Source organism: Tubulanus polymorphus, chromosome 7 (assembly GCF_964204645.1).
Source record: "Tubulanus polymorphus chromosome 7, tnTubPoly1.2, whole genome shotgun sequence".
NCBI lineage: Eukaryota > Metazoa > Nemertea > Palaeonemertea > Tubulaniformes > Tubulanidae > Tubulanus > Tubulanus polymorphus.
The window spans coordinates 4721577-4745048 of record NC_134031.1 but is presented as its reverse complement, the minus strand read 5'-3'; the positions used below and the strand labels follow the sequence as shown (position 1 = coordinate 4745048).

General features: G+C 36.6%; 2 protein-coding genes across 4 annotated transcripts in view; one reads left to right on the top strand and one right to left on the bottom strand.

Moving 5' to 3' along the window:
• Positions 1-41: 41 nt before the first annotated feature.
• On the bottom strand, positions 42-22870 carry LOC141907996 (phosphoinositide 3-kinase regulatory subunit 4-like). Of its 2 annotated transcripts, none has more exons than XM_074797756.1 (32): positions 22779-22870; positions 11448-11540; positions 11097-11221; positions 10960-11018; positions 10270-10422; positions 10037-10138; positions 9332-9522; positions 9120-9246; positions 8615-8787; positions 8042-8165; positions 7873-7968; positions 7691-7785; positions 7569-7608; positions 7408-7490; positions 7149-7221; positions 6627-6774; positions 6402-6550; positions 6186-6320; positions 5951-6088; positions 5637-5813; positions 5329-5385; positions 5186-5229; positions 4612-4816; positions 4333-4534; positions 3523-3712; positions 3237-3364; positions 2541-2625; positions 2047-2165; positions 1864-1962; positions 1658-1783; positions 998-1328; positions 42-479 (listed from the first exon to the last, which is right to left on the bottom strand). In XM_074797756.1, the coding sequence occupies exons 2-32, from the start codon at positions 11537-11539 to the stop codon at positions 281-283; spliced, it is 4065 nt and encodes a 1354-aa protein (XP_074653857.1). In that variant the 5' UTR covers position 11540; positions 22779-22870; the 3' UTR covers positions 42-280. The 2 variants fall into 2 exon arrangements, with proteins under 2 accessions (XP_074653857.1, XP_074653856.1); XM_074797755.1 differs by lacking the exon at positions 22779-22870 and adding an exon at positions 11959-12140 and having other exon boundaries at positions 43-479.
• Positions 16080-23472, top strand: part of LOC141907997 (arf-GAP with coiled-coil, ANK repeat and PH domain-containing protein 2-like) — a 37365-nt gene continuing 29972 nt past the window's right edge. Inside the window, exons 1-11 of one of the 2 annotated variants that reach the window (XM_074797757.1) lie at positions 16080-16425; positions 16644-16701; positions 17153-17211; positions 17433-17493; positions 18555-18572; positions 19479-19532; positions 19977-20035; positions 20136-20319; positions 20441-20485; positions 21074-21169; positions 21476-21550. In XM_074797757.1, the coding sequence (XP_074653858.1) occupies positions 16373-16425; positions 16644-16701; positions 17153-17211; positions 17433-17493; positions 18555-18572; positions 19479-19532; positions 19977-20035; positions 20136-20319; positions 20441-20485; positions 21074-21169; positions 21476-21550 (762 nt within the window). In that variant the 5' untranslated portion in view covers positions 16080-16372. The remainder of the gene's footprint in view (positions 16426-16643; positions 16702-17152; positions 17212-17432; positions 17494-18554; positions 18573-19478; positions 19533-19976; positions 20036-20135; positions 20320-20440; positions 20486-21073; positions 21170-21475; positions 21551-23472) is intronic. The other variant, XM_074797758.1, reaches the window with a different exon arrangement.

Here is a 23472-nt window from a genome sequence, read left to right as displayed (position 1 = left end):
GATAATATATAGGTTATGTACATCAAATTCATTAATGTTCACAAAAGAAAGGAAATCAACTTTGATCATTTCAGCGTATCTAACAAATGCTGATAACAATTCTCAGAACAGTTCAATTGAAATTAAATTCATTTCCAGTACAATAAATGAAAAAGCCATAATGCCTATTAAAACTCGAGGATATCGAGAGTCAGAATAATTGAAAATTGATTGAAATCATCCCTAGATACAGCGATGAAGGTGAATTAAGCACATTAAAACTAAAATAATCCATAAATATTCACTTCCACACTTTAACGACACCGTCTCTTGAACAAGTGATTATCAAGCTTTGATTGGCCTGACAGACGTTTATGTCGGTAATCATGTCATGATGACCAGACGGAGGATTATCCGGACTTCTTCGCGGCACGTCCTCGTTTTGAATACGTTGTTTATACGTTTCCTGGATAACCTCCGTACCGTCTATTAACCTAGTTCTAAAAACAAGAGAATGAGAAACCTTCAGTAAATCGCCATTTACGGGGTACAAACGTCTCAGATAAAATTAAATGTTTAGAGAATGTGGTTAAGCACATGAAAAGTCTCTGATACAGTGGAACCTCGTTATAATGACCTCGGACATAACGATTTATCTAGAAACCTAGAATTTTGTACCAAAATGGGACAATTTAAATAATTTCATACAGGATACAAGGCTGCCAACCTCTAAAAAGTACTATCAGTAACAAATTGAATTTTTTTCAGTAACACTTCATTGAAATATGTAAGAAATTGTTCAAATTAATCAGTAATCAACAGTAAAACCCTCAGTAACATCTTTCATAATTTCTGTATGCATCAAACAAATCAAACCAGCATTTCTCAATAGAGAATAGTAACAAATACTGAAAATCAGGACGAGTTGGCAGAAATGTGGATATAACGAACATATTTCCTGGTCCGCTGATGTTTGTTGTAACGAGGTATTTGAATTATTTGCGAAAACGAAACTTACTTGTAAGATACGACGGTTTGATTAGGGTCGCTAGCAGCACCGGCAACGATGTACGAATTCGACGGATAAGCCATATCCCAACATCGTATTCTCATATCGGATCCTGCCGTTAATATATAACTACCCATATCTCTGTTACCGAACCACATTCCGTTCACCGAATGATTCGACGCTTGCGTCGTCGACAACGCCGGCGCCGATGACGCCCAAAACGTCGTCTGGCGAGCTCCGGTCTCTACGTTCCACACGGATACTTCGTTGTTACCCTGTACGGCGGAGATCAACCACGACTGTTGTAACGGATGAGTGATCAGTTTTCGTACTCTAGCACCTGAATAATATTCATCGAATACGACAGTTCCGTATGAAATGAAAAACCGGGATTAAATGAAAGGTGTAAGGAAGATGTATGTAGATTTATGGTACACCAAATTTGGCCGGTCCATTACTGGGTCTAGGGTATCATCGAGGCACCAATTGCGACCCTAACTTTTACGGACCAACTTAAAAGCCCCCACATGTCTCATACGCCGAGAAAAGCAGCAATAACTATAGAAAATTTAACTGAAAATGGCCTCTCCAACCAGGCATATGGATGTGGCGATGCCCCTGGATATGCATTGCAGAATTTTCCCTTTCCTTGATTTTTTGAATTCTTACCTGTTGGATGTACAACTGTAGTTATTGGCAGCTGGAATCGTAAATCCCAGCAAATATGAGCACCGCTGCTGGTTCCCGATGCCAACCAGGACTGCGTGTGATGAACGCTGAATGAAGTAACCAATCCTGTAATTTATTTTCATCGAAATTGAATCAGGATATTCCAAGCATCCATCAACAAGATTCAATAAACTGGTAATATTTACCATATTTCGGCTCATTCTTGAATGTCCATGCCGGAGTCGGTGACCTCAAATCCCATCCGATCATGTATCCATGAACCGTCGCGTAGGCAAGGATTTTCCCTAAAACCAGAAGACATTTTTAATATTCTTGTGTTTTCTCTAAACATAACCTTCGAATATTTGTCTAAAATCTCAAGTAAATACCTGTATCGAAGTATGTAATATCGACGGGTACCCCGGTCTTTTCCACGTCTAGGTTCTTTTCCTTATATAAACTGATTTTATTCACTTGATTAGCACCACCAGATTGACCGAGTTCGAGTCTAAAATAGTTTTTACAATTTTCTAGTTAATGGCTTCAAGCTTTAATTCAGTTCATGTCAGTTTAGCTTAGCCTGGTAGGGCCATCACAACAGGTATCTGCCACATGTATAACATGGGCCCACTTCTTTCAGCTCTCAGCCAGGCGAAAGAGAGTCTTCGGGTTTAACTCCTTGACATTACAAAGCCAGCATTTTCTTGCACCGCTTCTTTTTCAGGCATCATTAACTGTGCTTTCTAATATGAGATGTGATGGATACATGGCCAAACAAACAAAGTTTACAGCGCATGACTATCGCCAGAAGGTATTCTCTTCTGCAAGTCTGCTATCAGCAGTTGACGCAATTTAGATATCCTAAAACATAAGACTAACTAACCTGTAAACGTGTATAGTGCCGGTGTTGCTGGCCGAAGCGATTGAATCTGATCCCTCACAAAAAGTTAAAGTTCTGATGACTCCACCTATAAATACATAATCAATCGATGTATAGATTGTATCTTTGAAACATACCTTAGAGGAATTGGTTAGTGATTATCTCATATATATATATAGTCTACAACTGCTTCAGGATGGCACAGATGTATTATCATGCAAGTACCGCTGTGAGGTGAGGAAACAAACAAAGCAATGAAATAGTACAATACATGACTGTATTGAACTGATATAAATCCCAGTATAGTTAACAATAATCTGTATTGAACTAATGAAAACCCACAGTAGATTTGTAGAAGAAGTTTATTTCCTAACAGTTTTGAGGTCAATTCTAAACCTCATCTTCAAAGGAAGACAATAATACTTTTTCTACAAATCTACTGTGGGATTTTATAAGTTCAACACAGATTATTGGTAGTAAATAATGACCTCAAATTAATATGGACCGCCCTTCTAGGTAGCCTACATGAAGCATAATTCGACACACCAATGTCGTACTTGATGATTTTCCATATAGAGAATTCTGCTTTTAATATTATTATTCTTAAGATATTTGTTTCTCAATGCAAGAAATAAAGCATTGCAAAGGAAAAAAGGAAATTGAAAAACCATGTTGAATCAATAATACAAATAAAGGCACCTTGTTTGTATGTAAGCTTTGAACGACTGGTCACCGTACGACCAATCATTCTAACGCAGTCCCATATCTTAATACTTCCATCATTCGAACACGTCGCGAAGTACTGCTGATCATGACTGACGCTGATTCTACAATTAACAAAGTTTCATCATCACCATCAGGGTCACGCCTCATAGAGCAGTTTAACTCTAAACTTTGAATACATTCAACAATTCACTTATTAATCAAGAATACAAATAGAAAATAAATTGTTTTACGAGTTAGATGTCAGTGATTATCCACTAACCTATTGACAGCGGATTTGTGTTCGTGTAAATGAGCAACAAGGAGACCTTTCGGCTTCCAGTTTGTCGGCGGATAATGATCGGTCCAGTAATTCCCGTCTGAAAGCTCTTGTACTTTCATATCCGCCTCGTATTGCGATCGTTTTTTGCCGACTAACTTCGAAAGTTCCAGTTTACATGTTGAGTACCGATCTGATAAACAAATAGAGATCAAAGATACCGGTACGTCTTTTAGCCGTTCCGTGTTGAATAATTAATATCCATAAGTGCAGGAAATAATTTGAAAATTTAAAAAGATTTCACCCCAGTGTGTTGAACAACAGGCATACCCCATTAGTGCGTCTACACTACGGCGCCGTTTATAGTCACTATTATTTCATTATGTGTGACACGTGCTGCCATCTTCCAATACAGAAAGACTAATCACTAATAATACCAATACACAGTGATGCGGTGTACAAGCAAAGTCCATCACTGATTTATACACCGCACTACGGTGTAGACGCATTGAATGGGTTAACTTAATAGGATATAGTACATGTCACTTTTCAGGGTTTATATCCTCAACCCATGCCAACCATGAACATTATAGGCATATATCAGGTTTAGAAATTCTTTTTCCCAATCTAGGGAGAGGCAACAACCATTCGCTAGCAAAGACCCATGGTTTTATAGGTAAAAGGCTTAAGTTGCCTTATCCGGGTAAAAGGATCTCAGATCAGCTTCTTCTCCGATGGAGAAAACTCTTAAGTGGACAGCTTAGCATCGATTTGGAGAATACTAGGTAAGCATGGTAGACATGATACACTTACTTATCAACGGAGCTCTTTCTGGTTGCGGCGACGGCGATTTTTTCAGCGACGAATCACTGCTCGATTGCTGAAGCTGCGTCGCTCCGGTCAACGTATCGCCTTTCAACTGAACGTTCTGGTCGACTTTCGACTTCAGTTTAGGAGACGATTGAAGCGAGTCGGTTTCAACCGTCGATCCGAACATACTCTTCCATTCTTCATTCTGAAAAGTAATCGAGGAAAACTCGTGTGAATTGTTCGCAACAGCTCGCGATACAACACAACTGGACATCTACGTACCATGGTCCCGGGAGGAGAGTCCGGAGCGAGCGCTTTCTTTTTGGATTTCCTCGGTTGCGCGGAAACGTTATTAAGATGTTTCGATTCGGGAATTTTTTTCAAGTCGGCGTGACGTATAGTAATAGCTGAACCTAGGTTTACTCTGAGGTCGATGACACCGTTACTGGCCGTATCATCTTCATCAAACAACGATGAATCCGATGAACTGAAAGATTAATTTCTAATTTTCTTGAACGTCAACATCGCTAATAGCATTAAGAGAAACCCGCAATATCAATTTAAAACATTTAAATCCTTCCACCCATCTTCAGAGTTTTGAAAAATAACTCATTTTCAAATAAACTCTGAAGATGGGCGGATAGGTTCCACCCGAAATGTCTTAAAATGATATTAAGGGTTTTTCTTAATGATATTTATCAAGACTGGAAATAGTCTCAACTGTTTACAATCTCGAACGGACCCCTATTAGGTACTACTGCTTTATATTCTATAGTACAAATCAGTGCCAAGAATTTTTAAAATATTCATATTTGGCGATTAAGTGATCAAAACTTTTTTCAAATTTTTAACTTACCCAGCTCGAGATCTGTGCAACTTCTGCATGAAATCTTCTAAAGCCTACAGCGGTATAGAAAAAGATTTACCTCTTTGTACCGATATGTTATAAAGCAAACCAAAGCTTGAAACGAAAATCTTATGATCGGTTTTATAACTCACTAAGAACTTGTCCTCATCCGATTCCGACATTCCTTGCGATTGTAGCTTCCTCAGCAACTAAAAGAAAGTAAATATAACGCGTACAAAAGATCTTGATAATATGTCGCTTTAGATTGAAGAAGTCCCGAGATAATCAGAATTTAGAATATGATTGAACAATTTAATGGATGCGAACTAGTCACAATGTTGTGTAGAATATAAATTTTTTTTTCAAATCCAAATTCTCATAGATAGCAGCAAGACTCCTCGATTCATGCAATAGTATACCGATATTAAATTTATTCATTCAGTGCGTTGTGACAACATACTTGGCTGAGATTTTCATCCATTTCCGGGTAACCGGGTTTGTGACCTTGTCTGGTGATGTTGCGTATAAGTTGACGTTTTTGTAGACATAAGAACAGCTTATCGATGAGAGGAGTTCTCAATATGTAGTCATACACGGCACGCGGTATCGGATCCTCCAGGGCATTCAGTAAGATAACCTACAGTAAGGAAGAGAAGTAATAAGAAAAAGACCAGTTTTCAGTTCAACATCGATAAAACTATGAATATTTTTGTCAAATGAACACAGGGACATTTTCAATGAATTTTGTGGCAAGACATTCTCTGAACAACTTACCTCTTTCTCCACCTGAATGATCTGTTGTTTAAGATATGGCTTAAGTTGCGGTAACAGATTGCAGTGAACGTCAGCAATGTTGGAAGACTTCGCGACTGCTGATATATAACCAACAGCGGCTTGACGAATATAAACACCCTAGAAACAACACATATCACCAAATGACTCCGAAAAATATCAAAAGAGATTGACTGGTAAATGTCAATATGACCAAAAGTTGATAATTTTTACTTACGGGATGGCACAAGAATGGAATCACTTCTTTCAGCAGGTCATGTAGAAGTGGTTTTTGGAACAGACCCAATTCAGTCAGGCTTTTTAGCGCAGCCAAAGTTTTGGTGATGACAAATTCTTCAGTGTCGGTCAAACCCTAAAAATTCAAACATAAATTGGTCGAAACGATAGCTTTTTGATTGCTAGTAAATGTTTTCATGGTTTTATTTAAACTTACCTGTTGCAGAAGAGGTTTAAGAATGGTTGAACTTTGCCAGCCAACGTATGCAGCAACTCCAACAATACTGTCGAAAAATGCCCCGCGTAAATGCCAATCATATTTATCGTTCAAAAATGTGATCATATGCGACAACAGTACGTCATTGGCTGAAATAAGAGAAAATGTTAGACTCGCGATCTAAAAAGTTCAGGCTGCGAGCTAAAGCTTTTAAGAATTTCATACCTTTTTGTCTGCCGAAGAAAACGCACAGTCGCGTGATTCCGTTTTCGAGCAGTGTTTGTTTGACGCTGTTATCTGGGTCGCTTAGTAAAGTGACGACTTTCTGTTGGATCATCTCGTGTAAAGCTTGAAGTTCTGCGTCATAGCTCGCCTGAAACAACATTTGAAAATTCTATCCATTTTTCCATAATAGTCGAGTCACCACTACAAGTTATATCTCATAGTTGGCAATAGTGCTATTACAGTCAGCCATTGTTCAATATTGACCAATAACCATTGAGAATGAAGCAGAGTTCGTTTTCATTGCCAGAAAATCAGTAACTTTATCATTCCAATTGCCAGAACATAAATATCAAACAGCAAATGAGAAAGGAAGGATCAGCTACAAGATGATTAACTCATAGTCAGCAGCGAACATATTTCAACTCGGCGAAATCTCACAATTCGTACACCATTGAGTTAGGTTTTGGTGGAGAGCAAAGTAAATATTTCACTCACAAAGTTATGGAATAAGCGATGACTTACTAAAGTATGAGATGTAGAAGACGTCTCTTCATTCGACTGCTCTGAGCTCGTCAACTGGACAATTTCTAGAAATCTGGAATTCAAAAGAAAATTACCAATTAAGTGCTGGATGAACATTTTAAATCTTTTATAACAATAAAGATTTTATTCATCAACATAGGTACAATATTTCTTAATTGTTGATTTGTTGTCACCTGTCCTACATAATAAATAGGACATCTCAGAGAGGTTGAGATATGTAAAAATATAAATGCGTTACCTTAGGGCAGTTTCTGCTAATAATGCTATATTTTCCGCGTAGGCCACTCTCACAGTAGCTGCTTCATCTTGAGTTAGATGGCTCTGAAATAATTGATCGGTTGTAAAATTGTTAGTCTACGTAATCACAACATTTTCGATCAAAACCACTCGAATACTTACCATACTGGGTAGAATATATTCCGGAAAAATATTAGCATCACTGAAAAAGAAATTGATAAAGTCTCTGCCAGAATCTGAAATTATCCCAAAATAAATACAGTGCATGGCATTTGAAAACCTACCTTCTTGGTACCGTTTTTACATTTGCTAAACATTCGGTGATAGTTTTTAGTGTCGCCGCTCGGACTTGGGGAAATGGATCATTGACTAGGTATAACTAAAAAGCGAATACGACTCAAGTTACTAAATAACTTCCAGCTGATAGGGCAACTGGCTCAGGTAATGAAACAGAAAATGTTCGAACCATGAATGGAATGAGACGATCCAAAATCATATCAGCTGTCAAATATTTCGCTAGTTGTAATAATAGTTCCAGGGCTGTCAATTTAGTAGCACAATACTGAAATGATTAATAACAGCCATATAGAAAGTGAATAAAAGTGAATGATCATTTATAAGCATTGTTCAGTTACCTGCAAACTGCGAAGATTTGAAGTTATAAGTGATATGATGAGGACTAGACTTTGGTTTTTGTCTGGTGAGTCTACAGAAACTTCCAAGTTTTGTAGAATTTCCGGCAAATCACGTTTAATATTTCTACAAAAACACATCGAATAAACAACGATTAGATAAAACTTTTTAAACGCAAAATCATCTAGATGACTAGGGCTCTAGGGACAGGGCTTAGGAAGTTGTGGTTTGAAATGCTAAAAAATATGATAACATCAATATTCAACGCCTCCTGGTGAGCATATACCAAAACCAATGACCTGGAAACTCACCACAATCATTGAAAATGCCATGTCCTACAATTATTGATATTTTCCTCAAAAAACCTTTTCCCATCTACATATGAGGACTGGTGAAACTAATTGACTGATCACAAAACCTGTCCGCTATATCAAAGATCCCTTCCCAAAGTAAACCTATCAGGAATTTCAACAAAAGAGACAATCTGTAGTCTTCAAAACGTCCCGAAATAACTAGATTTCGTCTATGGATGAACTAACAAATGACGAAAGTGAAGCCAACAGTTTGATATTTACCGGGTAATACGTTCATCCGGTGGAATGATTGGTGTCGACGCGAATCGTTGTAGATATATTTTCATGAATGTGTAAAAATACTCGGGGAACGCTTTCCCTCGCTGTTGTATCAAATATTCTTCAACCGTCATACGAGATGAAGGCTCTTTCTGCATCATGTGACGTACCAGTTCCTGTGCAAAAAAACAAAAATATGGAGTTCGTTATTCAGCAGCAGACGCAGCAGTAAAAGTTACTTCTCTGCCTTTATTCCTTTTCATCACTATAAATGAACAGGGTTCGATTTCCAAAGAGGGAATCAACTCAATTCAAAATGAAATGAATGACTACACTTGTTGACTACACTTGTTGTGCTAATGTTTACATCATCAATGAAGACAAACTGAATAAACAAATCAGTGAATTAAACTGATGAAGAGACTTGGATTTGGGCGAAGCTTTGAAATCCATGTATTTTAGGCTTAAGAACTGCCCTCAGCTGGAAAATACGGTAACTAATACTTACTCGGACATTTGTATCTTCAATTTTTTCCAGAACTTTCCACGGACTATATTCTCCGATCCGGTAGGCGAGTAACTGAGATAAATCGAACGGAGCGTGTCCATCGGTAAACAGTTCAGTCACTACGCACCTGAAATATACAACAATTCGGAATTCTTTGCATATTCTAGTACGTTAAAGGCATACGACGTTTACGAATGCGAGAAAACACGAACCCCGCTGAGAATACATCCATCGCCGGCATTAAGTCCCCCTTTTTGATAAAGCTCGATGTTAAATCGACGCTGGCATTTTGGAAACTAGCTTCTACGTTGCGAGCGTTGCTTTCGATGAAACGCTCGGGAGCGATGTAACACGTTCGACGTCGAGACGTGTCGAAAAAGTACGAAAAATCAGCCGGATCGTCCTGAAAATATGTTGTATACACAGCAATTATGAGTTGCAATTATTTCAATTTATGATATATCAATTATATTGCTGTTACATAGATTACATAGAATTAACCCTTTCAGTGCGTCTACACCGCAATGCGGTGTATAAATCAGTGATAGATTTTGCTAGTACACCGCACTGCGGTGTATTGATGTAATTAGTAATTGGTAATTATCCCTCTTGAAAAATGGCAGCACCTGTCAAACATAGTGAAATGTTAGTAACTTACGATACACTGCGCTGCGGTGTAGACGCACTACAGCGGTATTCCTGTTATTCAACACACTAGGGTGGAATTTCTTAGTTGCACAGTCGTGACTTAAGTCCAAAAAATCTTAAGACTGGTCTTAAGTTGTTACATTGGCTATAGAACTGAGTTGGTCTTAGACTGGTCTTAAATCTAAGTCATGACTATGCAACCGGCCCCAGCACTATAGGGTATTAATTAGTCAGCACTGAAAGGGTTAAGCAGAAAGCAGAGATCATACTTCTGGTAGGTAGGTGGGCTTGAAACTAGCGATATCAGTCAACAGCACCCACGTCCAACTGGTGATCATCACATTTTCAGACTTGACATCTCCGTGACAAACCTGATAAAAAAACAAAATGCCATTGTTTTTACGAAATTCAATGAAAGTTTTCAACAAAAAATATAAGCAGAAACTACGGTATACAAAACTATTCTAATCTTGAACAACAATGAACGAAAAGCGAAACTTACTTTCAATTTATGCAGTTGATTAAGAGCGCACAACAGCTGAAACGCAATCCACTTTTTCTCGGTTACGTTCAAGAACGGTCGCGTGCTCATACGATCGTACAAACTGTCTTTCACGTACTGTCGGAATAAAAGCGCTGCCTTATTATCCGAAACCTAGAATGAAAATATAGATCAGTCATTTGACAATCAAATACACCTTGATTGTTGAGACCTTTTCCAGTCTTGATGATTATCATTGAGAGACACCCACAATATCAATTTAAACAACAGCAATTGTTTTTTTCTTACGATTCGGGGAAATTTTTTCATCCATCTTCAGAATTTATTTGAAAATGAGTAATATAGACATAATAGAAGGGGGTTACTAAGTCACACTTGGAAACTCTCCTGGTCTGGGATATTAACAGAGGACAAAATCAGACAAAAGTTCCAACAGGAGACTTTGTATTAACAGTATTTCTACATTTTGAAATGAGGGCGGATTCTTTAATATGTCTCCTACTATGTATGCTACTACAAGCAGACCTACAATGAAAACATTTTTTTCTTTTTTCCAAGTCGAAACAATGGCTGGTATATGAAAACATAAGAAAAAACAATAACAGTTGTTTAAATTGATATTGTGGGTTTCTCTCAATTATATGGTTGGACCTTTTGAAATATCATTTTCAACAGTACGTGAATACTTACGATGACTTTCTGGAATGGAAGTATATTGTTTGTATTTCCACTAAGCTTTACTTGAATATCTGCAAGATTAGAAGACAGAATGAATACGAGTACTAAATCTCAGTTCACTGTTCCGACTCAATTCTCCATCAACATACCTTCTATGTAATCTTTGTACGCTTTCAGAGGCAGTGACGGGTCGTGAATGGCAAAAACTTTTACAACAGCTTTTCCTTCCTTGTGACGAGCTTTCGCCACCTTAAAGAACCTTGTACTACCCAAACTAGAAAATACAATATGCCTTACACTATACTGGGGCTAGTTTAAAACACAGGTATTACGGGTAACTAAATCTCAGGGAACATTTCAAGATTCATTGTGATGGTTTCTTAAACTATGTCCTGAAAATACCTTACGAATTTCAGGAATGTTCCCTCTTGAATTTCAGCGTCAGTAAACTGGTGTATAACTAGGAGCTACTGGGGTGTCTATAAAGTGAATATTCTTACCTGCACTCAAACTGATAATCAGCGACATCAGTGAAGTAGTGTTCCGTAGGCAGAATTTGTGAAGGTGCTATGCCAGTCAGTTGGTTACCCATTCTATAAATGAAATAATGAAATTTCTCAGTATATAAATGCTATAAAATGGTTGAAACGACATTTACTCAGCAGAACAAATCCCACAACTATTGCGCACCAAGAAAGATGAAGTCTGAAAAGTATTCTGTAAGCTAATAATTCATTAATCCAACGTTTTGACTACAACCTAATACTCATCTTCAGCAATACTGAATCATGAAGATGACTATTAGCTTAAGGAAACATTTAGAATATTGGACTTAATCTTTCTTGTTATTGGAGTGGGATACTCTCTATATTGACACAACACGGACGCTCAGTGCTGTCAATCACTATCGATAGAACAACTTCCTGGACTACTGCTGCCGGGTGAAATTATGATTATCTGGAGGAACAGGTGAAATTCATTCAACTTGTTTGTTGTTATCATCAAACTTACTTTCGTTTATCGTTTTGCAATGAATTGGTTTTAGTTTTGTAAGACCGAATGAAAGCATCAAATCATGAACGTTGACAATAGTTTCTCAGCATCATCCATCCATATTTTGAGTTCCTCACAGTTTTCTATAGTTTTCTTCCTATTATATTGTATTTTTATCTTTCATTTGATTGATGTCTGTCTGCAGAGTTTCCAGAACCTGTCATGTCAGGGCCCAAGACCTGACATGACAGGTCTGACCTGTCATGTCAGGTCCCAAAAAAACCCAAACTCATGACAATATTTGACGAAACGGCGAAATATCTAGGCATGTGCTAGACGAATGGAAGAACATTTTGAGTTGAATGAACATTCTGACCCGTCGTTAATATCGAAAATGATTCAACAATAACGATAAGGAAAATGTTCTGACAAATAATTCATTTGAAAGGTTGATTTATAAGAAGAAAATATTTATGTGTAAACTATGACTTATGTCTGTATTAAAGGGAAAAATAAGTTTCAGGCCTAGATGAATTAATTAATGTAGAAGTAAGAGAATATTTTCGCTAGATGAATCGAGGTCTTGATATTTCGTTTCCGCAATAAGACACTGAAAATTATCTGCTCACTATCACAGTTCGACAACACTCCTCACTGTCCTGAAGTCTCACTATTTTTATTCATTGTCTTTATGATGTACATGTAAAAGAGCCGAATGCAATATAGAGACTGATTTTATTGAGACTGATTTTAAATCAACTCATCAATTTAAAGCATGAAGTTTTTTTTCTATCTATATCAGTTTTAATGCAGACCTGTCGCCACAGGTCCCGAGAAGCTCTGTAAAATGGCGCGAGCTGCCGTGTGAGGTCTCGCTTCATAATTATTGTTTTATAGTAACTTAAGATTAACTCTATCTATGGTTAGCAATTGATATTATACTCATTACTATAAAGAGACCATAAAAGTTAATGTTTTCCTTCATTTCATCAGTTTTAATGCAGACCTGTCACCACAGGTCTCGAGAAGCTCTGCAAAATGGCGCGAGCTGCCGTGTGAGGTCTCGCTTCATAATTATTGTTTTATAGTAACTTAAGATTAACTCTATCTATGGTTAGCAATTGATATTATACTCATTACTATAAAGAGACCATAAAAATTAAAGTTTTCCTTCATTTCATCAGTTTTAATGCAGACCTGTCACCACAGGTCTCGAGAAGCTCTGCAAAATGGCGCGAGCTGCCGTGTGAGGTCTCGCTTCAAAATTATTGTTTTATGGTAACTTAAGATTAACTCTATCTATGGTTAGCAATTGATATTATACTCATTACTATAAAGAGACCATAAAAGTTAATGTTTTCCTTCATTCATCAGTTTTAATGCAGACCTGTCACCACAGGTCTCGAGAAGCTCTGCAAAATGGCGCGAACTGCCGTGTGAGGTCTCGCTTCATAATTATTGTTTTATAGTAACTTAAGATTAACTCTATCTATGGTTAGCAATTGATATTATACTCATTACTATAAAGAGACCATAAAAATTAAAGTTTTCCTTCATTTCATCAGTTTTAATGCAGACCTGTCACCACAGGTCTCGAGAAGCTCTGCAAAATGGCGCGAGCTGCCGTGTGAGGTCTCGCTTCATAATTATTGTTTTATAGTAACTTAAGATTAACTATATCCATGGTTAGCAATCTATATTATATTCATTACTATAAAGATACCATAAAAAGTGAAGTTTTTTCCATTTCATCAGTTTTAATGCAGACCTGTCACCACAGGTCCCGAGAAGCTCTGCAAAATGGCGTGAGCTGCCGTGTGAGGTCTCGCTTCATGATTATTGTTTTATAGTAACTTAAGATTAACTCTATCTATGGTTAGCAATTGATATTATACTCATTGCTATAAAGAGACCATAAAAGTTAATGTTTTCCTTCATTTCATCAGTTTTAATGCAGACCTGTCACCACAGGTCTCGAGAAGCTCTGCAAAATGGCGCGAGCTGCCGTGTGAGGTCTCGCTTCATAATTATTGTTTTATAGTAACTTAAGATTAACTCTATCTATGGTTAGCAATTGATATTATACTCATTACTATAAAGAGACCATAAAAATTAAAGTTTTCCTTCATTTCATCAGTTTTAATGCAGACCTGTCACCACAGGTCTCGAGAAGCTCTGCAAAATGGCGCGAGCTGCCGTGTGAGGTCTCGCTTCAAAATTATTGTTTTATAGTAACTTAAGATTAATTCTATCCATGGTAAGCAATCTTTATTATATTCATTACTATAAAGAGACCATAAAAATTAAAGTTTTCCTTCATTTCATCAGTTTTAATGCAGACCTGTCACCACAGGTCTCGAGAAGCTCTGCAAAATGGCGCGAGCTGCCGTGTGAGGTCTAGCTTCAAAATTATTGTTTTATAGTAACTTAAAATTAATTATATCCATGGTTACCAATCTTTATTATATTCATTACTATAAAGAGACCATAAAAATTAAAGTTTTCCTTCATTTCATCAGTTTTAATGCAGACCTGTCACCACAGGTCCAGAGAAGCTCTGCAAAATGGCGCGAGCTGCCGTGTGAGGTCTCGCTTCAAAATTATTGTTTTATAGTAACTTAAGATTAATTCTATCCATGGTAAGCAATCTTTATTATATTCATTACTATAAAGAGACCATAAAAATTAAAGTTTTCCTTCATTTCATCAGTTTTCAAGCAGACCTGTCACCACAGGTCCCGAGAAGCTCTGCAAAATGGCGCGAGCTGCCGTGTGAGGTCTCGCTTCAAAATTATGGTTTTATAGTAACTTAAGATTAACTCTATCCATGGTAAGCAATCTTCATTATATTCATTACTGTAAAGAGACCATAAAAATTAAAGTTTTCCTTTATTTCATCAGTTTTCAAGCAGACCTGTCACCACAGGTCCCGAGAAGCTCTGCAAAATGGCGCGAGCTGCCGTGTGAGGTCTCGCTTCAAAATTATGGTTTTATAGTAACTTAAGATTAACTCTATCCATGGTAAGCAATCTTCATTATATTCATTACTATAAAGAGACCATAAAAATTAAAGTTTTCCTTTATTTCATCAGTTTTCAAGCAGACCTGTCACCACAGGTCCCGAAGCTCTGCAAAATGGCGCGAGCTGCCGTGTGAGGTCTCACTAATTAATCAGTGTTATGTCTAATTTATCCTATGTCAACTTATAAGCTTGGACTGAAATGTTTTTAAATTGTATGTGCACTTGGTGAATTAATTATATTGCGAGTAATTAATAATAATATGTAAATATATAGGGCCTAATCATAATGAGTATAATGATTGTTATTAATACTGATTATGAGTACATAAGGCACTACCGGTACTGGTATCATTGCCTGATCTTGATATTTTCATGTTTCATGTTACAAAAAAAATAAATAAATTGTAAACAATTCTTACAATGTTCTCAAATCATTCACCATCATTGCATCTTTATTATATACAAGGCGATATAGTTCAACAACTTTTTTATAAACGGACAAACATAAATTCTTAAGTGAATTCGTAACACATCATAGTTTGTTTTTTGTTTTTGAATGATATATTCAGAAAGCACTAAGATATGTTCTTTTTGTTTCTTATCGGCTATCATTTGTTCTAAATGCGCGCCTATCATATCTTCTAATCGCCTATCATCGGTTCAGTCATAACGATTTTCATTTTAGCGAATCGACCTGTCACCTGAGGTCCCACCTGTCATGTCAGGTCTTGGGCCCTGACATGACAGGTTCTGGAAACTCTGCAGACAGACCTAAATGTTTCATTTCCGGGTTAGTCGAGTTACTTCCGGGTTTATTCTGGAGATGAACGAGTTTCGTTCGCGAGAGGTGCAAAACCAAAACATGTCAGGTACACGGTAAAACGCGTATTCGGATTTAATATGATTACCATAATATTTATCAAAATTACTAATATTTGTAAATGTATCAGATTTTGACAGTTTATTATGTTATTAAAATGAAACGAATGGAAAAAAAATAAATTCTATATTTTTTCGAACTAAAGTCCAAAAGTCCGGACCGCGATTGCGGCACGAATCCACCGAGAAGCGATCCTCGAGTACTCGAGATCGATGATTCACGATTGACTGCACACTACTATTGGTTTTCCCATTCGGATTTGACTTGATTCCCGGGACAGTTTTTCAGTGGATTTTCGAGCTCCTCAATCGAAACGATATGATCTGATGATACTTAGGCCCCCGATAAATAAAGCCGCGCCCAATTGCAAATGATGTTATACACAGTTTAGTAGAGCACACGGATACGCACACAAAATTCACATCGAATCACTTGCCCTCCCTCTCTTCAGTGGCTTCACTCCTCCGTGGCGTTCTCTTTTCGCTCTGGTGCATCGCTGTTGCTGGTGCTTCCGCAAATCGATCTGAAAAATGTATCCAAATATAGATTTCAACGAATGCTTGAAGGACTCTCCTAAATTCAGGTATGGCGCTGCTATTTTTAATTGATTCCTTATCAATGGTTGTAAGCTTCTAAAAAGATTATTGGATAGGCTTATTGAAAGTATTGTAATTTCTATGGTGAGAACTAAACCACAGACTGCTTACTCACAGACTAGGGGGGCTTGTGATGTTATAAGTAGGCTGAAGCCTACCCTTTGTTAAAAAATCATTTCAACATTTTCACTGATTTCCATTTCAGGTCCAGCCTTGAAGAGTCTGAAGAAAGTGTCGACAAACTAGAACTGAAACTGGATAAGGTACAACGCACTTCTGTTTCGTATGTCTTGGTAACTGTGACATGTGTAGTTACCACACTCCGAATGCAATTCTAATGAGTGCAGTTTCACTAAAAGTTTTAGCCGTCAAAAATCGATTTGATTTACTCATAGTTAGTTACCTAATCGTTGGTGGTGAGCTAATCGGATGGGTTTGTGAAAACATCCGATCGTGAAACTAAACCACAGACAGGTTCCTGACTAATTTACCCATTAACTCTGTTGATCTAAATTGATATAAGAGTTTGAATCCTTTTAGTGACTCTGGGCTCAATTTGAATGTTAAAAGTTAAAGTTATTCCATTTCCTGAATTCAGTCGTTTCCTTCAAATACGTGTTTGAAGCTGGGTTCTGTTAAGGGCTACCATAGGCCTATCTGAATAAATACAAGCATAAATGAATCTTAATTGTTAAATTTGCTGTTTTGTTTTAGTTGGTAAAACTGTGCAATGTGATGGTGGATACAGGCCGAGCCTACAACACTGCTAATGGGTATGTATTACTATGATATAAGAACTTATAAGAACTTTTATTAGCTTGAATTCTATCATCTTAGAATATGTTTTCATAATCTTTTTAAACCTTTCTAGTTTCGAATGATGTGTAGCCATATTTTGGTCGTTCTGCCTTCTGTACAATTCACATTTATCTTTTTAGGCCATTGATAGCCTGTTTACCATTTTCTTAGATATTTCTCGTTTTTTCTGTTTTAGGAATTTTGTCAAAGGCGTAAAAGAGGTTTCTGAATATTTCAAAGGGGATGGATTCGTGACTGTAAGTAAATGATATTTTACCGAACAATTGACGATTCATATGATTTTAAGTCTCTTGCCTAATCCAGCATGAAATAATGATAATTTTCATCGGATTCACCAGTTTTCACGAAAGCGCATAATTTCGCTTAATACACTTTGTACAGCGGCCAGTTGCACAGTCAAGGCTTACATTTAAGACTAGTTCAACAGCCAGCTTTAGGTAGAGAGTCGAATGAGCGATAAAACCATAACAAAATAACAACAATATTAACACAATTCATTTTTTGATAAGTATATTCCAACAGCTCTATCGATTGCAGCTGATTCATTACAGCCTCATCCGGTATAGTGAACTGTGTGCTGAGGTCATATAAGCCCACAGAAGTAAACAACTATTTGGCATGTATAAATACATTGATTTGTGCAAATTCTGTGTAAATCCTGTACTTATATGCTAAGTAGTTGTATATTTCTGTGGGCTTATAAGACATAGTTCACGATACCTGATGAGGCTGAAATGAATCATCGAAATCGATCGTGCATTTGGGATATACTTAGGTATCTAAAAATGAATTGTGTTATGGGACGAGAAGATACACAATATCCAATTGTAAGATGAATAACGAGAGAAATCCCACAATAAATTACGCCAAAAAATGAAAAGTTCTAAAGTAAAATGATATATATATTTCGAGCAACCGCTTCGGCCAAATACTATTATCATCGGTACGTCTGATGATGGCTAATAGTATTTAGCCGAAACGTTGCTCGAAATATATATATATATATATATATATATATATATATATATATATATATATATATATATATATATATATATATATATATATATATATATATATCACATTTTACTTAAGAACTTTTCATTTTTTGGCGTAATTTATTGTGGGATTTCTCTCGTAATTGTGTTCATATTGTTGTGATTTTGTTATGGCTTTGACAGCCAACTCGAGCTGTGCAATTGGGCCCAGGGTTTCAACTGCTGAAAGACACAATATACATATACTGTATAAGAAACATCGTAATGCACTGGGTAAAATGTGTCTTTTCCGTTCATAGGAAGATCAGATGATTGGAGTAAGTAAAGGATTCATGTACCTGCATCAATGAATGTGTGTATGTAAAACTCAGGTTGACCATTCCCGAATTCAGTGGTGGTTACTCTGTCATATGTATATTCTTATCGTCCGACTTATTTCAGGATGATTTCTGAAATCTCCCCATGTATACAGGGTGGTCTGGCGTTGACAATAGTTTTGCTCCGGTCCCTCCCCTGAATGTGAAATACCTCTTTGCACTTTCCTGTTATCGAATCAAATATACAAGAATTACTTTTGAAAAAGATATCACATCATGTAAAAGTATTAAGCACCGAAGCACTTGGCATGATGCATCAACAACACACTACCCAATTCAATAAAGCCAATGCCAACACCTAAATAAACTCCCTATCGTAATTATTCAATTTAGCATTTTTGACATGAAACTCATATATTCTGTTATGTTATTCAATGGTGAAAGGTACAGGGATCTTGGTTCGTTCGTTTTTTTAGAGTTACGTATACAGTTTCGGTTCATTTGCATTCAATCGGTGTTTTTAGCTCTCGTTAATGGCTGTTTTCAGAATTCAGCTTTCTTGAAAGATAGGTGGCTGTCTTATATATGGTTATTGATTTTATTAGACCGAGAATTTTTTCATTTCGCTATTGATGTTCGATAATATTGTGGCATGATAAGTGGTGCGGTGGAACTTATTATAACAATTTACTCGGATGTATAACACTTAAAAATATTTTGACCCCAACTACATTTATCATTATGGGTGAAATGAAATATTGATTATAACTATCATATGTTCTTATTATTGAATATTTTGTTAACGAGGTTCCACTGTAATTATTTGGTTTCCCTATCTTGAGCCATGTCAATCATATGAACTGATTGTTAGTACTAGCTTTATTGTTTTCTTATCTTATTTAAAAGGATGCTCTGAAGAGGTTTACGCACGATTTGTCCGAAATACAGAAGTATAATAATGTAAGTATCAAGGATATCGAAACTTTTGAGAAATTTTTGATCGAATTCGTAGCGAAATAATCCATCTAGTCTGTCGCAGCCTTAGAACAGGGTGGCCGCTGACTTGGAAAACTCAGGGAATCAGAAAAATCTAGAAAAAGGGGGAAAACTAAGGGAATTTGACAAATTTTACCAAGAACCTGAAAATCTCCAGGGAATTCGGATAATGCTATTGTCTAGGTTTTTCTTTATCAGTACATGATTCAATGAAAAATGAATGAATTGTGACGTTTTAAACCTAGACATTTTTCTGATTCGCTCAGGGAATTTTGTGTAGAAATCACATGGAAAATCAGGGAAAACTTGGAGGATTTGTAACTGGATCAAAAGTGGCCATCCTGTTAATTGATACTTAATTGTCGATAAAAGAATAAGAATTTTATGGTAAATTAATTTTTTTTTCAGATACTTCTCGACCAGGCACAACGGTCTGTTAGTAGAAATATCAATGATTTCGTTAAGGTGTAAGTGTTGACCGAATCGTATTCGAATCCCGGGCGTAATTTCTCGCGAAAGCTATTTCAATCATTTCATTCGTTCTTACCCGTTATTCGACGTTTTTAGCGAGATCAAAAAAGTGAAAGAGACGAGGAAACACTTCGAGAAAATCAGCGACGACATGGACCAAGCTTTAATCAAACATTCGCAGGCGCCGAAGAGTAAAACGCAAGAATGCGAAGAAACGAACAACATATTAACGGCGATGAGATCTTGTTTCTGGCATACTTCACTTGATTATGTTTTTCAGGTGATAGAAAAATGCAACTTTCGTCGTATTTCTATATTGAACAGATTGAAAATCGATTTCTAATTGAAAACAGTTGTTTATTCGATTTGATATAGTATACATAATATTTGGTCATTTTCAGTTGAATGTCCTGCATTCTAAAAAGAGATTTGACATCCTAAGTACAGTAAGTATCTTTGTAATCAATTTTATATCAAATGAATGTAAACATCTTCTTTGGAACTGGAGGTTTTTAGTAAATTTTTCACTAATTATTTTCGTTATCAATCTCGCGATAAAGCTCAAGTCCCAATTCAAAAAAACGTCTCGGTTAGACTTTGGCACTAGGGTTTCCCTCAATCAGTTAATCAGTATTCACAACATGTGACCAGCATTGGTCTTTCATTAAAGATTGAATAAATGTTTGCCTAGTTTGGAAATTAAATTCATGAAGTAAATCTTGGGTAGAGAGTTCCAAATTCAGGGATCCCCTGTCCAGGCATATTGCACTATGCCTGAACAGGGGAAATGTAACTCCCGAAAACGATTGCAATGATAAATATATTCACTCATTAGAAAATGAGATTTGTACTGTTCTAGCTATTATGGATTTTCTTTCAACTAAAATCATGAACTTATCTTAACTCTAGAATCAAATTTGATCTATAGTTCAGTATCTTACAAAACGTGGACTATAAATCAACTTCCTGGATTAGCAGGGTATAAGAAACAATGTCGACAACGCGGCTTCTATCATATTGTTTGATATTTTCAGATGTTATCGTTCATGCACGCGCAGAATACGTATTTTCACCAAGGATACGACCTGTTCACCGATCTCGAGCCGTACATGAAGGGCATTGCTTCGCAGGTCAGTTTTTCTCAATTCTTAATAAGACGATGATTTTGAAGAAATTTGTAGAACGTAGTGGCCAATGATCTGGAAAATTGGGTAAAACTCAAGAGAATTCGACAAATTTTGCAAAATACCTGGAAGACTCTGGGAATTCGGATAATGCTATATTGACCACATGTGTCTTAATCAATACGTAATTCAATGAAAAATGAATGAATTGTAACATTTTAAACCTAGAAATTTATCAGATTCACGGGGAAAATTTTGTGTAATCACATGAAAAACTCAGGCAATTTGTGAATGGGTGAACTTTATTTGTAGATCGAAGAACTTGTCACCAAGTCAAACAATGACAGAAAACAGATGGACGGCCGCCATACGTTAGTCAAGAAAAAGGTAAGTTCACTTGAGAAAATAGTTCTGAGTTCGGTCATGTGCTGACATCTAGTGTGAGAAATATTAACTATTCATCAGGGCTTCAGTTCATGAGTTTCCTTCCTGTTTTTAACCACTACGACTTTTATGGTTTTAATCTTGATGATATGATTTTTAAACCGGAGACGGGAGTCTGATTTATGTAATAAATCATTTCCACCGCACAACGTGTGTATTGTTAGTATGATATGATCTATAATAGCCTTCCTGACATTGATAACAAGAGGGGCCAGTCTGTACGCGGACTGTTACATCTATATATCATTGAGATATCGATGTTTATTTCTATTTTGGTGCATTGAAATCTAGGCATAGGCTCTTCGTACTTGGAGAACGGTTGGTTTTCGTAGACAACTCGCAGTCTTATTCAGTTGACGAATAAAACCGACAATTGAAGAAAAACTGTAAGACTTGAAAAAAAACGTTTCAACTCAATTCTATGAGCCATTATCAAAAACCAGTTTTTGAAAAAATAAGTTTTTGAAAAGGGTTCATAGATTGAGTTGAAAAATTAACATCCTTTTGCAGTTTTACAGTCCTTCAATTGTGGATTCTTATTTGTCAATTGGTGAACGGTTATCGGCAAAATTTGTCTTGGCAATTCTGCAATTATCATTGGGATAATATATAGGCGTAGGTGTTTATATCTGTTTAGGTACGAACAGCATTACGCTTAGTTGAAACTTATAGAGAATATTAAGTCTTAGGTATATTAAGCTATCAAGTCCCAGCAATAACTGTCCAAACCATTAGTTGAGCTTAGGGTAGAAATATTTATCCGTTAACCACAACATTACTGGTAACTTGCTAAGCCCTATCAGTCATTAGATGACGTTTTAGCACCAGTGAAAACGCTGGTTACAGTTTTTGTAGCCTGACAATATGCACTCTAGTAATCCTGTTACTCTCTAGTATACGTCTCATCCATCAAATTTTAAACGATCAGCTTTTAAGTTTCGATGAACGTGACTGAAGCCATGCGAATTGTTCTCTGCAGTGCAGTCAAGTTCGCTGATAAAACAAATAATACACAAAAAGAGACTCTCCTCGGCAAGATTCCATGGGAAGTTGTAGCGCAAGTGGGTGGAACTATGTACACAATCTTTACTTTTGTAGATTGTTTTGTCTATAAAATTATGAACGGACTGAAGTGTATAGACCGGAATGAAAAATAAACTTCAAAGCTTACTGATAGTAGATTTCGATGGCGTGTTGCTATCAGCGATGCTGTCATCAAATGAACGTGCTATAAAAGTTTGATCATTTTTTGAAAGAGCGGAGACTTGACTTCGTCGCTCAGTTCTTCTCTACGTTTGATGTTTGTTTATTTGTCGTCTGGCAAAAATACTTCCTCGTATGGATGAAATTCCTGCGGGTTCACGTGATTTAAACCATGGACAGATTTAGTTCATATTCGAACGTTATCGCGATAGGTTTTTCCGGAAAGATACCGGTATTTGTGGGAGGCCTTGTAGACGGCTAGTGCGATGGGATGTATATCAAATTTCATACGATTCTTTTGTCTGTTAGTGGCATTGTTTCATTAAAACAAACATAGCCTGCTCGTAGTAATTACTATTTAATAGACTTTTTGGTTTAGAAATTTTCGTAAACAAGCCAGTCACTCGTGTTTGTAAACTTACGTCTGTAGGCTAAACTAAAATGCATGTTAACTCAGAATGAGCGCGTAAGAAAAAAATCCTTGAATGGCGAACTACAGCAGCGCGAACACGTTGTAGAAATGTAAATACGTACAAATTTGAAAAATGATCTACACTTTGGCATAATTAGTTCGGACAATCATTTAGGAATTTTCGTAAATTCCTACTGACTTTATTTAGAGTCGGATTCGAAATGGGATACTATCTTTTCAGATTGTTAGT

Coding starts and splice junctions, on each gene's coding strand:
- LOC141907996 (XM_074797756.1), bottom strand. CDS start 11,539: ATGGGTAACCAACTGACTGGCATAGCACCTTCACAAATTCTGCCTACG. Junction 8,166..8,614: donor CCGGATGAACGTATTACCCG/GTAAATATCAAA, acceptor GTGTTTTTGTAG/AAATATTAAACGTGATTTGC. Junction 2,626..3,236: donor AAAGCTTACATACAAACAAG/GTGCCTTTATTT, acceptor ATGTATTTATAG/GTGGAGTCATCAGAACTTTA.